Raw genomic sequence first — 18638 nt, 5'->3', positions numbered from 1 at the left:
AAATTTATATTTTTTCTCATCTAAAGCTTTACTTATTTGTATTGATTCAGGGGAATGATAGTCTGAATTAGAAGATATATCAAAGAAATACAGTTTTCATTTCAAGTGCCTAAGTGAGACAGCACCTCTCCTACGAGATTACATTCATTCCACTATTGGAATTAAGCTAACAAATGTTTAAGCAGGATGATTTAGTGGGAAAGCACATTAGACTTGAAGTTAAGTGAATCTTGATACAAGTTCTGACTCCAAACAGTTCTGTGACTCTGAATCTTCATTTTTTCATCTGCAACATGCATCTGTCGTACAAGAATGGTCGGTCATCTCCTGTTTGCTTGACACTTGTGCTGTGAAAAAGAAGTAATTTGAATCAAAGTACTTTAATGTTTACAAATTGCTATGTAATGAGTAGTTAATAGAGTGTTTTGGAGAATAGCTGTGATGAGTGGTTTATTACTAGCATATCAATTTTTCTTTTTCTAGGTGTGGTTAAAAATACTCTAGTACTTTTAGAATGGTAGAGAAGTACGCTAGTACTCTAGTTCCACTCTTAATCTGATAAATCAGTACCTTCCTTCATAGACAGCAGTACAAAATCCCATCCTTATTTTGAAAACAGACAACAACAACAAATCATTGAAGTCTTTGGCCTGGGAAAGACCTTAGAGAGTGTTTTCATCCCTCTCATTTGACAATTAATGGCAGGTGTGGGTCTCGAACCCATCACTTCTAGCTCAGCACTTCACTACTATAAAAGCTTGCTTTTCTCTTTAATTCATAAAATTTTACTGTTTATAAGTTGTGACAGCCTAAATTTTATTTAAATTATTTCTTAACTTCCTCCCTCTTGCTTAAGATGTCTCATTCAAATGACACCTCCTATTTGGAGACCTTCTATAACCATCCCCACCCCCTGCCAACTGTCAGTGCTTCTCCCCCCCCCAACCTCATTACCTTATGTTATGTTGTATATGTGTATGTAGATTTTTCGCCCTTAGAATTTGTTGTTGGTTGTTGCTCAGTCATTTCTGACTCTTCATGATGCCGTTTGGGGGTTTTTTTGTTTGTTTGTTTTGGCAAAGATAGTGGAGTGGTTTGCCATTTCTTTCTCTAGCTCATTTTACTGATGAGGAACTGAGGCAAATGGGGTTAAGTGACTTGACCAGGGACACACACCTAGTAAGTATGAGGCCGAATTTGAGCTCAGGAAGATGAGTCTTCCTAATTCTAAACCCAGTGGTCTGTCCACCATGCCAGTGAGCCTCTTAGCCAGTGAAGGTGGCATCTTTCATTTTTGTCTTTGTATTTCTCAGGGCCTAGTATAGTCTCCAATGTATAGTGCTATGGTGGGTGCTTAATAAATTCTTGGTGATTAATTGAATTCTTAATCATTTCTGTTGTCTTTTGGACTGCTTAGCACTTATAAAATGAGCATTTTATTAATTTTGTTTTAAAGGCTTTCAGTCCTGATGGTCGTTGGTTAATAAGCGGTTCAATGGATTGCTCAATTAGGATTTGGGATCTTCCATCTGGGTGGTGAGTAAATTTGTAATAGAATTCTTAGCTTTGTATGAAACTTATTTGTCTGTGTATTAAGCCACTGTGGAAAGAGTCTTTGCTTTTGACCCTGGAATTAAGTATTTAATAGCTATCTCACTATCTCAGAAAGGTTAATGAAGAATTATATATGACTTTCATGTGTTCACCTAATGAGAATTCCACTACTGGAGTATAAACCTGAGGATAGGGTAGGAAAATAGATAAAGGATTGTTTTCTATAGTAGTTAAATCTCTGGAAAAAAAAGGAAAAGAAAAGGTAGAAAGGCTAGGTAGGAGATAATAGCTTTTATTATTTACCATATCCCCAGGTTGAACCCTGTCCACTTTGGCCTCCTTCTTTCATGTTAGGAAGAGGATTGAAGGATGGGATCTTTCATCTGTATCTAGAAGCAGTTTGACCTTTAGAAAGGAAAACTCCAGTTTTCTTGTGATTGTGTTAAACACAGAAATAATGCAATTCATTTGATAGTATCAAGATGAGATGCATTTTCTATTACACATGCTGAGTTTAAAAGGTACTACAGAAAAAAAAGCAATTATTAATGAAGTTAAGCCCTCATTAGTTATGGAATTTTGTTCATAACTGGAAACTCCTTACTTTCCAGGTTTCAAAAAAGCCCTTGTCATAACCCTTAGAGTCCTGCCTTCAATACACTTACTAGTTGTGTGACCCTGGGCAAGTCACTTAACCTTGTTTGTCTCAGTTTCATCATCTGTAAAATGAGCTGAAGGAGGAAATGGCAAACCACTGTACTATCTTTGCCAAGAAAACCCCAAATGGGATCATGAAGAGTTAGACGTAGCTGAAATAACCAAGCAACAACAACAGTAACAACAACAGTGTTCTCCGTACCACCTTACTGAATGAATATTGGTCTTCTTTTGTTGTCTTGACACTGTGCTGTGAAATAGAAGTGATTTGAATTGATTTTCTGCCTAGTTTGTTGAAGTTGCTGTGATATCGGCTATTTAAATTAGTTAAAATGAGAAATCCTGACATCTGCTGAATCTTTACTACACGAAATAGTGAATTTTTATTTGGGACAGTTTGAATATTTAAAACAAATTTACAAATTTGTGATTTAGCTTTTTTTGCCCAGTTTTAACTTGATAAGGTTGGGATCACAGGGCTCAGATTTGACAGTTTTTTAGCTCTCATACCTTTCTTTAAGTAGGTACCCCTACAGGACCAGAGAAATCTTCCTTCAAATGGCTTTTAAAACTCCATTTGACTTGTGATAGGAAACAAATATTGAAATTTAAATGTTAAGAAATTTGCCATATAATCTTTGTTTATGGACCGACTTTGCCTAATCTGCCTATTATAAGCAAGATAGAGGCGTCACTGTATAAATAGAGAGTTAGGCTATTTTCAAGAGGACTTGGGTTCAAGTCCTTATATTGTCTGGGTAACCCTGGACCACTTGCTTAACCTTTCAGTGCTTCTCATAACTCTCTTAAGAAAATAAGCTATGGGAGGGCAGCTAGGTGGCACAGTAGGTAGAGCTCCAGCCTTGGAGTCAAGAGGACCTAAGTTCAAATCTGGCACTAGACACTTGACACTTACTGGGCAAGTCATTTAAGCCTGATTGCCTCACCAAAAAGCAAAAAAAAAATAGAAAGAAAGAAAAAAAGAAAAGAAGCTGTAGAATAGTTGTAGAGGAAGCTTGGTGGTATAAGAGAAAACTGTGCTGTTCTTGGAGTCAGGAAGACCTGACCTCAGATTTTGCCTCCTAAGAGGCTTCTCCTCTCCAACCAGAGGAAGGAGGGACCCTCGGTGCAGAGAGTGCTAAGGAGGTATCCTTTTCAGATTTGATTTCATCCTTGTAGAATGATGAGTTTCTAGAGGTCATGAAATCCAAGAGTGGGGATGGGTATTCAAGCTGGGTGGGAAATGATGAGGTGAATTCTCTGGTTACTCTCCTTAAATGGTAGAGGATTAGGGAGGAGCTCTCCAATGTCTGACCTTCAATCTTTTTTGCAATAGAAAATTTTATCCCTACATTCACACCCCTCGTCTGGTTAATTTTAATTAGTAACTTGGCCTACTAGAGATGAGAACAAAATATTTTCATGTAAATTAGGATAGTTGTGTTGATAATGAGACCAGTGTCACTAAATGGCCCAGAGTGAAATCTTGCTTTGTGAGGTCTCACCTCTGTCCCTCCATTAAGCAAAACCTAAGAGGAAATTATATCCATTATTGTGAAATGTAATATAAATGAGATAAAAAGCATAGGGGGCCTCTAGATGCTTGAAAACCATAAAAAGTTCTTCATTGTCTTCCCCTTAAAGAATTTTTTTTCTCCTACCAGCCTTATAGACTGTTTCTTGGTGGATTCAGCACCTCTCAGTCTTACTATGTCTCCCACTGGAGATTTTCTGGCCACTTCCCATGTGGATAATCTTGGAATTTATCTGTGGTAAGTACTTCATATTTTTTTCCAGGAAAAAAAATGCAGCTGCTCAAATTGTCTTAATAGTTTTTACATATGTCAAGTGAAAGTGCCTGATTTTTTCATACTTTAATGAAGAAAAACATACTGAAAATGACTTTCAAGATTTCTGGTAAAATAACATTAACACACTTACTTCACTATTTTAAATTTGATCATCTACTTATGTTGGGCATTGATGGAGGTTTTCAGGGGGTCCAGCAGGAGGGATAAAGTCATCATGTTTGTTAAGTTGGAAGAATGAAGAAAAAATCCTTACATATTTTATTGAAACTAGAAAATGCTAACTTTGGCACATGCATGATGAAGTCAGTATTCTGATGTTTACTCCTCTGCCACCTGATATTCTGTAGAAAAGGAAAATTCATTTTATGTATATGACTGACTTATAGATTTTCAAAAATCATTAAATTTGGAAATAGAAGTAAGCTTATTAAATTACCTAGTCCAGCAAACTTTGTTTTATAGAGGAAAGAACCCAGAGAGGTCAGGCGTCAGATCATCCAGTAAAGCAAGAATGAAAACCCAGGCATCTGGACTCCAGATTCCAGTGTTCATTCTACTGCCTCTTTTTTTTTTTATATTTGACGGCAAGCCTAAGATATTTCTGAAGCTTCAGATCAGATCCTATTACGATGAATTCTACTAGAATTTTGTCTTTTTTTTTTTTTTTTGCTAGGCAGTGGGGTTAAGTGACTTGCCCAGGGTCACACAGCTAGTGAGTGTTTTGTGTCTGAGTCTGGATTTGAACTCAGGTCCTCCTGAATCCAGGACCAGTGCTCTTTCTACTGCACCACCTAGCTGCCCCGAATTTTGTCTTATTTTAAAGTAGTAGATTATTTGCTGGTTTAGAGAAAGAACTGAATTTGGAGTCATAGGAGCCGAGTTCAAATTTTGATTCTGCTGCCAGTATGTCTTTGGGCAAATCCCTTTCCTTCTGGACCTCACTTTTTTCTTCCGTGAGATGAGAGGTTTGGAATAAATTACCTCCAAGGTCTCCTCCAGCTCTGGATAAGTTCTCCTGTGAGCTTTTGAAATCTTGACTTACACCTTGCATTTAATAGGTGTGGTACTTTTTCCATTACTCTGAATTATGGGAGAGAAACAAATCTTCATTCTTTTGCCAAAGAATTGTTAAAACCAGGCTTCTCCGCTCACCTTTTTAAATCTTAGAAGGTCCAATATTTGGTGTTTTAACTAGGCTTTGTACAACTGTGCCCAACTTTAACAATTCCAGTTACATGGGGAGAAGTATTTACTCCTCCCAAAAAAAGATTTACCTGAAAGATTACACTTTAAAAAAGGTTTTAAAGGGTTCCTTTAAATAACAAGCTAACCCAGTGCATAGGATTCTATTAACAAATGCTTTATTAGAGGTTTGTTTGTTTTTTTAACTTTGACCTTTCCAAGTATTGAATTAAAGCAAGGTGTACAATATATTATGATATTTTCAAGTGAACAATCTAAATATCTTAATCTTTCTTAATTACTGAATAATCAAAATCTGTAGCCATAGCATTAGAATATAGGGATGTGCCCTTTAGAAGTTACTCTGAGAACACTGTTTCTGTGAACTTACAAAATACTGACTTGTATTGTTTTGAATTCTTAGGTCTAACATTTCCCTGTATTCACTTGTTTCATTACGGCCACTTCCAGCAGATTATGTTCCTTCTGTTGTAATGCTTCCTGGTACCTGCCACAGCCAAGGTAATCACAAGATATGAGATGCTTTTTTTGGGGTGGGGGGATGGGGAGGAGTTAATAAGACAAGGTAACTCTTGTTAAACATACGATTTAGCGTGTGGGGTAACTGACCATATTTAACCTTCATGTTAAGAAAGTATTAACTTATGATAGCATTTTTAAAATTTTTACAAATTTAGTTGGGCAGATTTGAGTGTGCCTTCTCATGCAACGTCATTACATTGAGAAACCAGTGGCTATTAAAAAAAAACCCCATCTATTTTATTTGAATATTTACAGTTGTTTGGTGCCCGGAAAACCAGGAATATAGTAAGAGTTTTCGTTGCTAAATAGGTTTGAGAGAGGGGTAATGCCATCAGTTACTGAAATATAAGCAAGTAGATAAAGGAAGAAGTTTTAAAACTTCATTTTGTCTTTTTTTTCCTTTGGAAATAGACCTAATTGAAAAACAGGTTAAGGAGATTAACAGGAGAGATGAGTAGAGAGATTAGAGTAAAGGTTTGAGAGGGTGAGAAGATGGTAACTTGGCATATAGAAAGGGGAAAGTGTTTAAATATATTTGGCTATGGTAGAAGGGGGTGGGAAGTAAAATAGGACATATAAGGCATTCAAGGGCTTCAATAATAGAAAAATACTTGACATATAGACATATTTAAAGCACTTACCAAAAAAAAGTATATATATCAAGTATTCTGATGTTATATTTGAGTGATCTCAAACTTAACATTTTTAAGCATAGTTTAAAAGGATTTAAGCTGACCGTGTATTTATAATTATATTGCGTATCTGCGTACATCTATTTTACTGAGAATTCTTTCTTTAAAGAAGTAGAACTCTTAGAAGAAATTGAAGGACCAAATGATGAAATGATAGATTATGACTCACCCGAACAGCTCAATGAGCAGCTGTTAACTCTGTCACTACTACCTGAATCAAGGTGGAAAAATCTTCTCAATCTTGCAGTTATTAAGGTAATGACAGTTATTAATTTATTAAGGTAATTTCTCAAATTCTGGAATCCTAAATGAACTTTACAGAAAGGGCATTCTTAACCATTAGTCATTAGAAAACATACTTTTTCTTTCAAAGAGCTTCCCTTACCTTGTGGTCCAGGGCTTAGTGGGCACTGGCTATACAAAGTAAAGGTAAAGGTAGGAGTAAGAGGATGTGAAGAGATAAAAATCACATTGAAACACATCTGATTGGACTGAAACTATGCTCATTGATGTTTCTAATCCTAGTTTGAGATTCTCTAATAATCTAATCCTAAAACCAGAGCTGTCAAATATTGGATCATTGTAATTTTTTTGTTGCTTTTGTTCAAATGAATCCAATAAAGACAATTACTTTATTCATTTTGGAAGGTTGTGTTCTGAAACAAAAAGGAGCTCTTTGTGGTACTTGCACAACATAGAGGTGACGAAAGAATTTTCACAGATCTGCCGTTACAAATACGTTTCCCTTCTTTCCTCAACCTTTTTTTTATTGTCAACAAATATTTATTTTGGTCTCTTCTCAGAGCATGTCTCTATTTCTTAACATCCTCTATTTACAACAGAACTTTTTAAACCACCTACAAGAAAAAGTGTTGTGCATAAAAAGGTTCAGAGGAGGAAGACAATAGTTAAGATTGTTCATGACACAAACACCATTTTTACCTATTGTATTCAGAACACTTCTTTATGATTAGGTAATTTACCCAGAGACTTGAATTATTTCTGTTTCAATTCCTTATACTAGGAGTGTGTGATGGCTAGCAGTATATGCAGAACATCTTAGAAATGGAAGAAATCTTGCAGGTTATCTTGACCCATTTTTCTACCTAATGAAAAAAATAGGTTAACAAGAGTTATATTTATGAAATAGTTAAAAATAGTTATGAAAAAGTTAAAAATAGCTGCAAAGCAACAAAGTGTAAATTAAAGTAACATTGCATAAGTGCTGAGGAAATGGTGGTTAATTAGCACTCCCCATCTTCTCTAATAGATTAGTCCCTGAATCATTCCCTGTTTCTAATCTCTCCTCCCTTTCTCAAAAGTTCTAGGAAAAAGTTGTCTTAACTTGAAGCACCTAGGTGGCTTGGTGGATAAGAGTGCTGGGCCTAGGGTCAAGAAAACCTGAATTTAAATCCAGCCTCAGATGCTTAATAGCTGTGTGGTACTGGGAAAGTAACTTAATCTCTGCCTCAGTTTCCTGAAATTGTAAATGGAAGTAATGATAACACTTACTTCCCAGGCTGTTTTGACGATCAAAGCAGATAATATTTGTGAAGTGTTTAGTATGGGGCCTGACAGATACTTAATAAATGTTTGTTCCATTTCCTGACACCTACTGCTTCCACTTTCTCTCATCTTGCTCAGTTGCCATCCATTTGTGATTTCTCACCTCATCACTCAACTAAAATTATTCTTTTCAAAGTTACTATTGATTTCTTAATTGACAATTCTGGTGGTCTTCTCTCAGTCCTTCTCTTTCCTGTCCTCTCTGAGGCATTTGACCTTACTGACACCATCTTCTTTTAATACTCTGTATTCTCTCAGTTTTCAAAACACTATCCTCTCTTGGTTCTCTTCTCTACCTGTATGACCCTTCCTCAGGATCCTTTTCTGGTTCATTATCCATGTTAATCAGACAAATATTTATTAATCACCAACTATGTGCCAGGCACTATATTATTTGCTGGGGATACAAATATAATGAATGAGACAGTTACAAGGAACTTACATTTTTAACTATCATTACTTTTTTTTTTTTGGCGCTTTTTGCTTTTTGATGAAGTAATTGGGGTTAAGTGACTTGCCCAGGGTCACACAGCTAGGAAGTGTCAGGTGTCTGAGGCCATACCTGAACTCAGGTCCCCTGACTCCAAGGCCAGAGGTCTATCCACTGTGCCACTTAGCTGCCCCTGGAACTTAGATTTTAACAAGAGAGATGACAAGGAAATACATACACATACACGCACACACTGAATACTAAGAGAATAGTTACAGTTAAATACAAAGTCATAAATAACAACATAGTTTCACTAGCATTTGGGGGGGAAGGGTTATGAATGAGAATAGTATGCTTGAGCTATTCTTTAAAAGAAGATTGGGATTCTGTAAGGTGGAGTGAAAAGGAGATATAATCCAGGCATGGGAAATAGCCAATTTAAGGGCCTGAAAAATGGAGATAGAGTGTTGTCTGTGAACAGAGAAAAGACTTATTGGCTGGATCACAAAATACAAGAGGGGAAGGTAATATACAATGAAGATGGAAAGATAAATTTGGAGCCAGTTTGTGAAGGGCTTTAAAAGCTAAACAGAAAGGTTTATATTTGATCACAGAGTCAGTAGGGAGCCATTGTAGTTGATTGAGGAGATGAGACGAGACTTAGTCATAGCTTTGTTTAAAGGAAATCACTTTGGCAGCAGTGTGTGGGATAAATTGGAGTGGAGAAGTCTTAAAGCAGGGAGGTTAATTATCAAGCCATTATAATGCTCTAGGCAAGATGTAAATAGGGCCTGATTAAGGTGGTAATTGAGTAGAGGAGTCAGATTTGAGAGATATTGTGGATGTAGAAATGACAAGATTTGACAACTAATTGTGTATGTGGGGTGAGGGGAAGTAGGAATTAGAGTGAGGATAATTCGGAGTTTACAAATCTGGTGTTGGAGGGATGGTGGTGCCTTTGTTGGAAATAGGGAAGCTTGGTGGGCTTAGAAGGGAAAGATAGTGAGTCCTATATTAGACACATCAAGTTTAAAATCTTGGACATCCAGTTTAAAATGTCTGATAAACAATAGATGATGCAGGACTGAAGCTCAGGGGAAAGAATGAGGCTATAAATAATATATATTTGTGAGCTATTGGCTTAGAGATAATACTTTAATCCATGGAAGCGGATGAGGTCACCAGTAAACAAAGTATAGAAAAGAGGGCCTGTGAGAGAGCCTTAGAAATGTCCGTAGTAAAGGCATAAGAATCAGTCGGATAGGTGGAAGAAGCGCCAGGAGAGAGTAGTGTCTTGGAACCCCGGACTACATCTGTGAGATGCACAGTCAGATATAGCAGGTAGGTTAATAATAAGGATTGAAAAAGGACTGTCAGCTTTGGCAATTAAAAAATCATTGGTAACTTTGAAGAGAGCCATTTAGTTGAGTATCCTGAGATACAGGACAATAGTTTGAGGGGATGTTAGGGTCTAATGAAGATTTTTTTAAGGGTGGAGAGAATTGGGCATATTTGAAGTCAGAAGGGAAAGAACTAATAGATAGTGAGAGGTTGAAGTGAGGGAGAGGGATGATTGAGCTTGTAATTTGTTGGCAAATAAAGGAGGAGATGGGCTTGCATCCTGTTTGTGATTTCTCACAAATGCATTTGCATCTCTAGAGGGGTTGACCTCCGCAAGAAGAACCACCTTATTTTCAGTCAGGCATGATTTCAGGGGGAGGAAATAGCCTTTCTTCAAATAGCCTTAATTTTCCTAATAAAGTAGGAGGCACTGTTCTCAGTTTTACTCTCTAAATATGCATGTGTAGCCCTGTACTGAACCCTCTTAAATTTTTTGGCCCACTCTGGGTTTAGTTACCATCTCTATTCAGATGGCTCATAGATGCATACATCTAACCACATGTAGTTTCTGAGTTCCAGTACCCTGTCATCAGCTTCCTATTGGCCATTTCAAACTAAATTTCCCATAGAATCTCAAACTCAACTTGACCAAAACAGAACTCATTATCTTCCCCCTCCAAAACCTTTCCTTTCAAACTTCTCTATTTCTGTCAAGTATCCCATCATTCTTCCAGTCATTTATGTTCACTCCTTATTTTTACTTATCCCCCATATTCAGTCTGTTGTTGTCCCATTTATCCTTTTTTTCCTGCTAACAGTTACCATCCTAGTTCAGACATGCTTCATTTCTTTCCTGACTGTAAGAGTAACTTTGTAAGCCATCTCAATGCTTTATATGTCTCCTCTCTCCAGTTCATCCTTCATATATCTACTAGAATGAGTCAGGGTGATCCCGACCTATCGTTCCAGCTTTGTTCCACATTACTCACCTCCACACACATTAGATGTCCTGCAGCCAGACTGGCCTCACTGTTTCTTATTCACAATCTTCTATCTCCCATTTTCCTACCTTTTTACTGGCCATCCCACATCCCTTAAATATACTATGCTCCCTCATCACTTCTGCCTCAAAAAGTTCCCCACTTTCTTCAAGACTCAAGAAACACCACTTTCTGGGGCAGCTCAGTGGCCCTGGATTCAGGAGGACCTGAGTTCAAATCCAGCCTCAGACCAAAACACTTGACACTTACTAGCAGTGTGACCCTGGGCAAGTCACTTAACCCCAATTGTCTAGCAAAAAGAAAAAAAAAAACACCACTTTCTACTTGAAGCTTTTCCTGATTCCCAACACTAGGGCTCTCCTTGTTTGCATTACTTGGTGTATCACATATGTGCACGTGTTATCTCCTCTTATATAATTAAACTCTTTAAGAGCAAAGACTGCTTCATTTTTGTCTTTGTATCCCCAGCACTATGTCAGGCACCTAGCCGTTTAATAAATGTTTGCTAATTGTAGTCAGCATAAACATATTGAAACAATTAGTTACTTCCCTCTCCCATTACTAAGCATGGATATCTTAAACTTTTCTTCAGTTGCTTTAATGTCAGTAAACAGTTAACTTCTCTTGTATTGATTAATGGTTTTAGATTTCAAAAGTCTTCTCTAAGTCTCTTAAAAATTTATTAATAATCATGTTAAGGTTTCAAACATCCTGTATGGCCTCTGAGGTCACGTATTAGAGCGCCCTTTCAAAGAAGGGCCTAGTATGTAATTTTAAAAAATAATCCTATGTCTCATCAAATGATTCAAAATTAATTCTTCTAATGGGATAATCCTGCGCAACAAATGCTTCCTTTGCATCTCAGATTACTTGTCTTTAACCAAAGTTCTTGATTGTGTCCTTCTGCTGCACCTGAGGAGAGTGATTTTGTCATATTCTCGAGTACTCCAACTCCTTAATTTTATAGTTAAGGAAACTGAGGTGAAGTTACTTGAACAAAGTCACAAACCTAGGAAAGCCCAAACTAGAACCCATCCTGATTCCTTGTTCTTTGCTGTTTCTTCCAGGATGCAGCTTTTAAATCTTACACATATTTTCCCCTTCTTTTAAAGATCTATGGTATCAGAAGGGAGTTTAGAACAGTAGAAGTTTCAACAGATGGAAAGGGAATTGTCAGGTATTAGATATGGTGAAATAATTGGTATGAATTTGTTAAATGAGAAATCAAGAAATGAAAAAATTTGAGAGCCACTTAACCAGCTTTATGACTGTGGACAAGCTCAGTTGTCTTAGACAGCTTTTTAAGACAGTCTGATCTGCTCTAGTGGACGAGTAGACACCAGTGAGATCACAAATCCTTCACGTGATGAGGTATGTAGTTCCTTTGAAAATGTGATTTATTACTTTTTATTTCTTCAGTATTGATGTAGTATTAAAATATTTAAGTGAGTTGCAGAAGTTTTTGTTTTACAGATTTTTTCATCTTTGTATTTTCCTCTTACCAGAAAAAGAATAAACCAAAGGAACCTCCCAAAGTGCCCAAGTCAGCACCATTTTTTATACCTACAGTTCCTGGCCTTGTACCAAAATACCTTTCCTCTGAACAAGATACAGATGCCCAACAGGTAAGATCACAGATTCAAAGTTCTAAGCATGCATCCTTCTTTGCTTCCCTCTTCCCCTTTAATATTAATTGGGGTGGAAGAAGAGAATAAACTTCCCCTTCCTCCCCACTATGTGCCAGGCACTGGACCATCATACATTATTTTTTAAATGTGTAATTTTGATGTTGTTTTTATTCAAGTCTAAAGTGATAAATCTTGGAATTTTGGCTCAAAAATCTGACTTCTGTCTGAAACTTGAAGAAGGACTGAACCATAATAAATGTAAGTAAAAAACTAAAAGTTTCCATGTCTGTTCTAAACTCTGGAATATATAAAGAAGAGATAGTGAATTATTTGTACTTAGTTCAGTAGTTGTATTTTGTAGTTGCTGATGTTCAGTCATTCATTTGCATCCAACTCTTTGTGACCCTGTGGACTTGTTCATAGGATTTTCTTCGCAAAGGTACTAGAGTGTTCTTGCCATTTCCTTCTCCAATTCGACTCCATTTTACAGATGAGGAACTGAGGCAAATGGGGGTTAAGTGACTTTCCCAGAGTCACACAGCTAGTAAGAGTCTGAAGCCAGATTTGAACTTAGATCTTCCTGTTCCAGCCTGATGCTCTGTCTACTGAGCCAGCTGGCTAGTAGTAGTATCATAAGAACAGCCAAAAGAAAGCAACCCTAAAAACTAATGAGCTGAGTATTTTTTGTTTTGTTCTTAAACTTAGTTTGTAGTAATATATTCAGTTTAATTTTAATTCATTTATCTGAGTTTTTGTATCAATGTTGGGTGTACAAATTGTTATTTTGTTTTTAGAGGGAAGATAATTCATACTGAAATTGAGATATCTTTATCAATTAAATATGGCTTTTTGTAATAAGTAATTTGATAGCTTCCTTCTACTCTAGTTGACTTGAACAGATTTTTTTTCAGAAGTCAACTTTCAGTATCTTTCCTTAACTGGAATTTTGTCTGGTCATAATTTTTTTCTTTTATTTTCCCTTTTTTTGTAATTTCAGTTGACAGCATTTTTTCTGTTAATATGTCCCTCCTACTCTTCCTGCCCCCATTATGCCAAACCGAAAAAACAAATCCGTCAATACATAACTAGTTACATTAGACATTACCTGGCAAAACAAACTGTTACATTAGACATTACCAAAAGTACCATCTCTTTCTGAATTTTAACTTCATCTCTTCTCTCTTAGGAGATGAGTGAGTGACCTGTTGAATTTTCAGTGTTTTGAACTGATGGTTTTATCATTGTATTGATCAGAGTTCTAAAATCTTTCAGAGTTGTTTTTCTCTATGATGTTATCATGTTATAAATTGTTCTAGTAGTTCTACTTACTTGGGTCTGCATCAGTTCATAAAAGACTTCAGTTTCTTCTGAAATTACCTATTTCATCATTTTTAATGGCACAGTAATAGTCTATTACACTCATATCACAGTTTGTTTAGCTATTCCCCAATAGGAAGAAATCCTCTTAATTTCAAACTGTTAACTACCATGAAAAGAGCTATTATAAATGTTTTTGCGTATGTGGATCCGATTCCTTTTTAAAAAAATTTTGTTGATGTATTTTGTTTTTACATTACAAACATTTACAAATTATCTCCCAGATACACACACTCTGTCAGAGGTCTCTTGTAGCAATGCAAAACAATTAAGTTAAACTATTAATACACTGGCCTCATTTGAACACAACATTCCATGTCTGAAGCACCTCCCTACCTTTCTATTTTTAATTAACAAATCTATTTTTTTTTTCCTTCTTATCACCATTGTAACCTCTCAGTCCCTCAACCTACTCACTTTCCCTTGACTGCTACTCCTCTTCATCTCAGCCACACACAAAAATGGTCATTGATCTTGCCATCATGAACAAATGTACCACCTCCATGTTCAAGAATTCCAAAATTCCCTTATCCAACCATAATCTATGGCCTTCGTTGCTGATAGGCAGCCCTACTGTACCTGCCATATCAACTCACTATGCCAATTTCCACATTGATTCTTCCAAGCTGTTTCATCCCTTCTTGAATCTCAGATGGGTCTCTCTCCCACCACTGTCTTAGTTGAGAACTTTGCCTCATATTTTACAGAAAAAAATGAGACCATTTGCCATGAGCTCCCTTTTCTTTCCTCATTCTTGTCTCCTTTCACTTAGATGGCTTCTGCCCTATCTTCTCCTCACTCCTGTCTCAAAGATGAGGTGGCCCTACTCCTTACCAAGGCTAACTCCTCCACTTGTTTAAGTGATCCCATTCTGTCTTGTCTCCTAAAGAGATTGTCCCCTCTGTCATCCCCATTCTTTCACTAATTTTCAATCTCTCCTTGTCTTCTGGCTCATTTTTGACTGCCTGTAAAACATGCTTATATCTCCCTCGTGCCCTTCCTTGATCCTTCTATTTCCACTATCAGCTCGTATCTCTTTTGCCCTTGTAGCTAATCTTGAAAAGGCCGTCTATAACAGAGGCATTCACTTTTACACTTTCTTCTTAATCCTACATAATGTAGCCTCTGACCTTTGGTTGCCAAATCCAGTTTCTTAATTCTCATTCTCTTTGACCTCTCTGCAGCCTTTGACACTGTTGATCACCTTCTTCTCCTTGATAATTCTCTAATTAGAATTAAGTCTGGTGCATTTCCTAGATCTTTGTAAAGGAGGTTTGGTGGGACTGTGCTGCTTCCTCCTACTTGCAGATAATCAGAAACTTTTAGCATATTATTCACAATACTATCCTCAGAACCTGTTTGTTTTTTGTTTTTTGCTTGGAAGCTATTTATCTTACTTACAAAAATAAATTGCAAATATTGGATTATATAAAAAATTCTTTTAATGAATAATAGATCACTTAGGTTCTAATGATAAGATTCTTTCTTATTACAGATAACTGCAAATGTTAACTGATTTTTTTTTTCTTAACAACCCAGATGAATCTCCACTTAATGTTCTTAAGGAATTGGGTCCTTCAGCAATTGAAATAGAGCTACGCAGCTTATCTCCAGAATGTGGTGGCTCTGTAAAACTCATGCAGAGTTTCTTGAAAATGATTGAGGCAATGTTAACCACAAAGCGTGATTTTGAACTGGCCCAGGCATATCTAGCTTTATTTTTAAAGGTAACTATAGCATTTATGAGAAGGGAACTTTTTTCACAATCATATCTGTCATTTATGAATATTTGCAAAATAAAAAGATACTTCTCCTGAATAAAGTATAGCAGTCTACACTTCCTCCTTCAACTCCCCAAAACAGTTAGAATTTTGCTAATTTTTCTTGCATGAGTAAATATGACAGCATTTTATAACAAACGTAACGCCGTCTTTGTTTTCTGTAGCCATTTGTGAGGTTGAGTTCCTCATAGCTACAAAGTTGTTGAACTGGCATGAGCTCCTTTTGAAATGATTATATTTCTACAATGGTCAAACTTCATAAGATTTCTTTTGATAGTAGAATGAAGGCAAGGATAAGCTAACTTCACTGTAGTAAACAGCAGTTTTCCTGAGAATATTAATTTGTTCTAGTTTTAGTTATTGAAGGGAATGTGTACATATATATGTGTGTGTATACATACATACACATATATCAGATAAGCTGTATAAAGGGCTTTGCAAACTTTAAAGTGCTATGTTAAGTGCCAGCTCTTATTAGTGTAGTTTTAAGCTAAGAAAGGTTAAAACTGCACTAAAGCTTTTGGGAGAGCCATTAGTAAATAAATACTATTCAATATTAGATTATTCCATTTAACCATTTTCTTTAAAATATAACTGTTCCCTAAACACTAATATAGATATGTCACTTAAAAGTTTAGGAAAGAAAAAGGAATAAAACAAAACAGTTCTTATCCATCATTAAAATCCTTACTCCCATTACCTTTTTAAAAAATTTTGTATAAACTTATTTGTGTACATATTGTCTCCCTTGTTAATAATATATACTCCTTAATGGTAAGGACTGTTTCATTTTTATCTTTTTTTTAATCTTTTTATCATTTTTTATCTTTTAATCCTCCAACAGCTAGTACAGTGCTTGGTATATAGTAGGTGCTTAATCAATTCTTATTGTCTAAGGTATTTTGTGATAGCATAGAACTTTGAGTTTGGTTTCTAAGCCAGGTTCCTTGTTTCTAAGCCTTTGGAATTCTCACAATGTCTACCTCAAGTCAATTGTAAAAGTAGAGTGTCATGATAATTACTAGACTATGAAAAGGTCTAAAGAATAAAAAATAATGTTAATAAAGAAGAGGGGAAAGTCTTTGCTGGCTGAAGTAAAAATGTGCAACCACTATAGGCACTAGGAAAAATATTAAACCTTGAGAAGACATAATTAAAACATTGGCGCCTCTGTAAAAAGTAAAAGGTAGAATAGGTGAAAATATCATTTTCTAAAACCTACACAATTTAATTTTAACTTTTGAACATTTATTTTTTTTTTCAGTTGCATCTTAAAATTCTTCCTTCAGAGCCAGTACTACTAGAAGAAATGACCACGTTGTCTTCACAGTTGGAGGAGACCTGGATCCATCTGCAGTCCCTCTTCAATCAAAGCCTATGTGTTTTAAATTTTATAAAAAGTGCTTTGTTATGAAGCACATATTTCTTATTCCTGCTAAATCTAAAAAGTCAGAAACCTGCAATTTTTGAAGGGAGGCACGGCACAAGAAGATTGGTAGTTGTTTTAAACAAGGACTTAATTGAGTTCTGTTTTACCCAATTAACCCTTTACTATTTCATTGTATAGGAAAGAAAAAAGTGCTTATAATATTGACTGGATTTTACAGTCACCGATCTTTCAGGTCAGATACAGATAATTCCTTTGAATTAAAAACATGTATTTGTTTTATATCTCTTTATAACTTCCTTGGTTCTTTATTTTCCTGGTATTACATGACATACTTATGATAGCCTGATTTTTTGAATCATTCTCATGTATTTTTTGTCCCTTATATGCCATGCATTTATGTTTTCTTGCCATTAGAATTGGACCAAACCTGTTGTGTCATTATCATAGGGAACTCCCAATGAAGACATTTCCTCTACCTATTTGGATGAGCATCTCCTGTGCTGCTCATCTGAGCACCTCAGGCAGTTCTTTGTCTCAGAAATTGAGAAATTAAATGACACTTGCACACGGTTATGTCTCAGGTAGGATTTGGACTCAGGAATGATGTCCACCAGAGGCAGCTAGTTGGCAAAGTGGATAGAGTGCCAGACCTAGAGTCAGGAAGACTCATCTTGGTGAGTTCAAATCAATCCTCAGACACTTATTAGCTGTGTAACCCTGTTTGCCTCAGTTTCCTCATCTGCAAACTGAGCTGGAGAAGAAAATGGCAAACTATTCTGGTATCTTTGCCAAGAAAACCCCAGCTGGGGTGGGGAATGTGAGTGAAAACCACAGAACAGCAACAACAAATGCTATCCACTGCCCTCTCTTAGGTGTCATTTCTAAATTAAATCAAAGGGGAGAACAAATCCTTATTCTTTCTAGCAGCATCTAGCCTAATAAATGGGCATGTGCCATTGATAAAAGGAACATACATTGTAGGGAAACTTTAAAAAAGGTTTACTCAGTTATTTTTCATTTATTTCTTGATGGATGAAAAGTTAGAGTTATAGAATAATAACTTTTTATAATTGGAAAGTATCTCTGCCTCTCTCATTCTCCGAATAAGAAAAGTGAAGCTTTGAGAGATTTTGACTTTTCCAAGGTTGCATATTGAGTGACAGGGCTAGGACTAGAACCCAGATCTCCCAGTCTAGGGTTCTCATCGCTGCCCTGCACTGAATCAGAATGGGCAGACTCTTGCTCCTAATCAAATGAGATATTTGTAAAGTGCTTGCCACAGTGCCTAGCAGCCACATGGTAGGTGCTATAGAAATGCTTGTTCTGTTCTCACTTGCCATCACCCCCAAATGTACCAGCTCTATTGTTAAAGAATTGTGAAATCAGGGCAGCTAGGTGGCACAGTGGATAGAGCACTGGCCCTGGATTCAGGAGGACCTGAGTTCAAATCCGGCCTCAGACACATAACACTAGCTGTGTGACCCTGGGCAAGTCAACCCCCATTGCCTAACCAAAAAAAAGAATTGTGAAATCCCCTTATCTGACTAAAACTTGATGGCTTTTCATGTTTCCCTCTGCTTTCCTTTACTAAACTCTACTCTTCATCTGTACCATGATCTCTAACCCCTTGACCCCTCAGTTCTCCCTCGGGCCATCTTCCCTACCCTAGCTGATCTCTCCTTTTT

At 36.5% G+C, this 18638-nt stretch overlaps 1 protein-coding gene across 1 annotated transcript in view; it reads left to right on the top strand.

Moving 5' to 3' along the window:
• Positions 1–17061, top strand: part of WDR36 (WD repeat domain 36) — a 54090-nt gene extending 37029 nt beyond the window's left edge. Inside the window, exons 16-23 of the mRNA XM_027869249.1 lie at positions 1457–1536; positions 3876–3983; positions 5629–5726; positions 6549–6694; positions 12283–12402; positions 12582–12663; positions 15322–15509; positions 16828–17061. Of these exons, the coding sequence (XP_027725050.1) occupies positions 1457–1536; positions 3876–3983; positions 5629–5726; positions 6549–6694; positions 12283–12402; positions 12582–12663; positions 15322–15509; positions 16828–16977 (972 nt within the window). The 3' untranslated portion in view covers positions 16978–17061. The remainder of the gene's footprint in view (positions 1–1456; positions 1537–3875; positions 3984–5628; positions 5727–6548; positions 6695–12282; positions 12403–12581; positions 12664–15321; positions 15510–16827) is intronic.
• The last annotated feature ends 1577 nt before the right edge of the window (positions 17062–18638 follow it).

This window comes from Vombatus ursinus, unplaced genomic scaffold, assembly GCF_900497805.2.
Source record: "Vombatus ursinus unplaced genomic scaffold, bare-nosed wombat genome assembly UNPS02014792.1, whole genome shotgun sequence".
Classification (NCBI taxonomy): Eukaryota; Metazoa; Chordata; class Mammalia; order Diprotodontia; family Vombatidae; genus Vombatus; species Vombatus ursinus.
The sequence above is the reverse complement of the archived record's forward strand: the minus strand, read 5'-3'. Positions and strand labels throughout refer to the sequence as shown.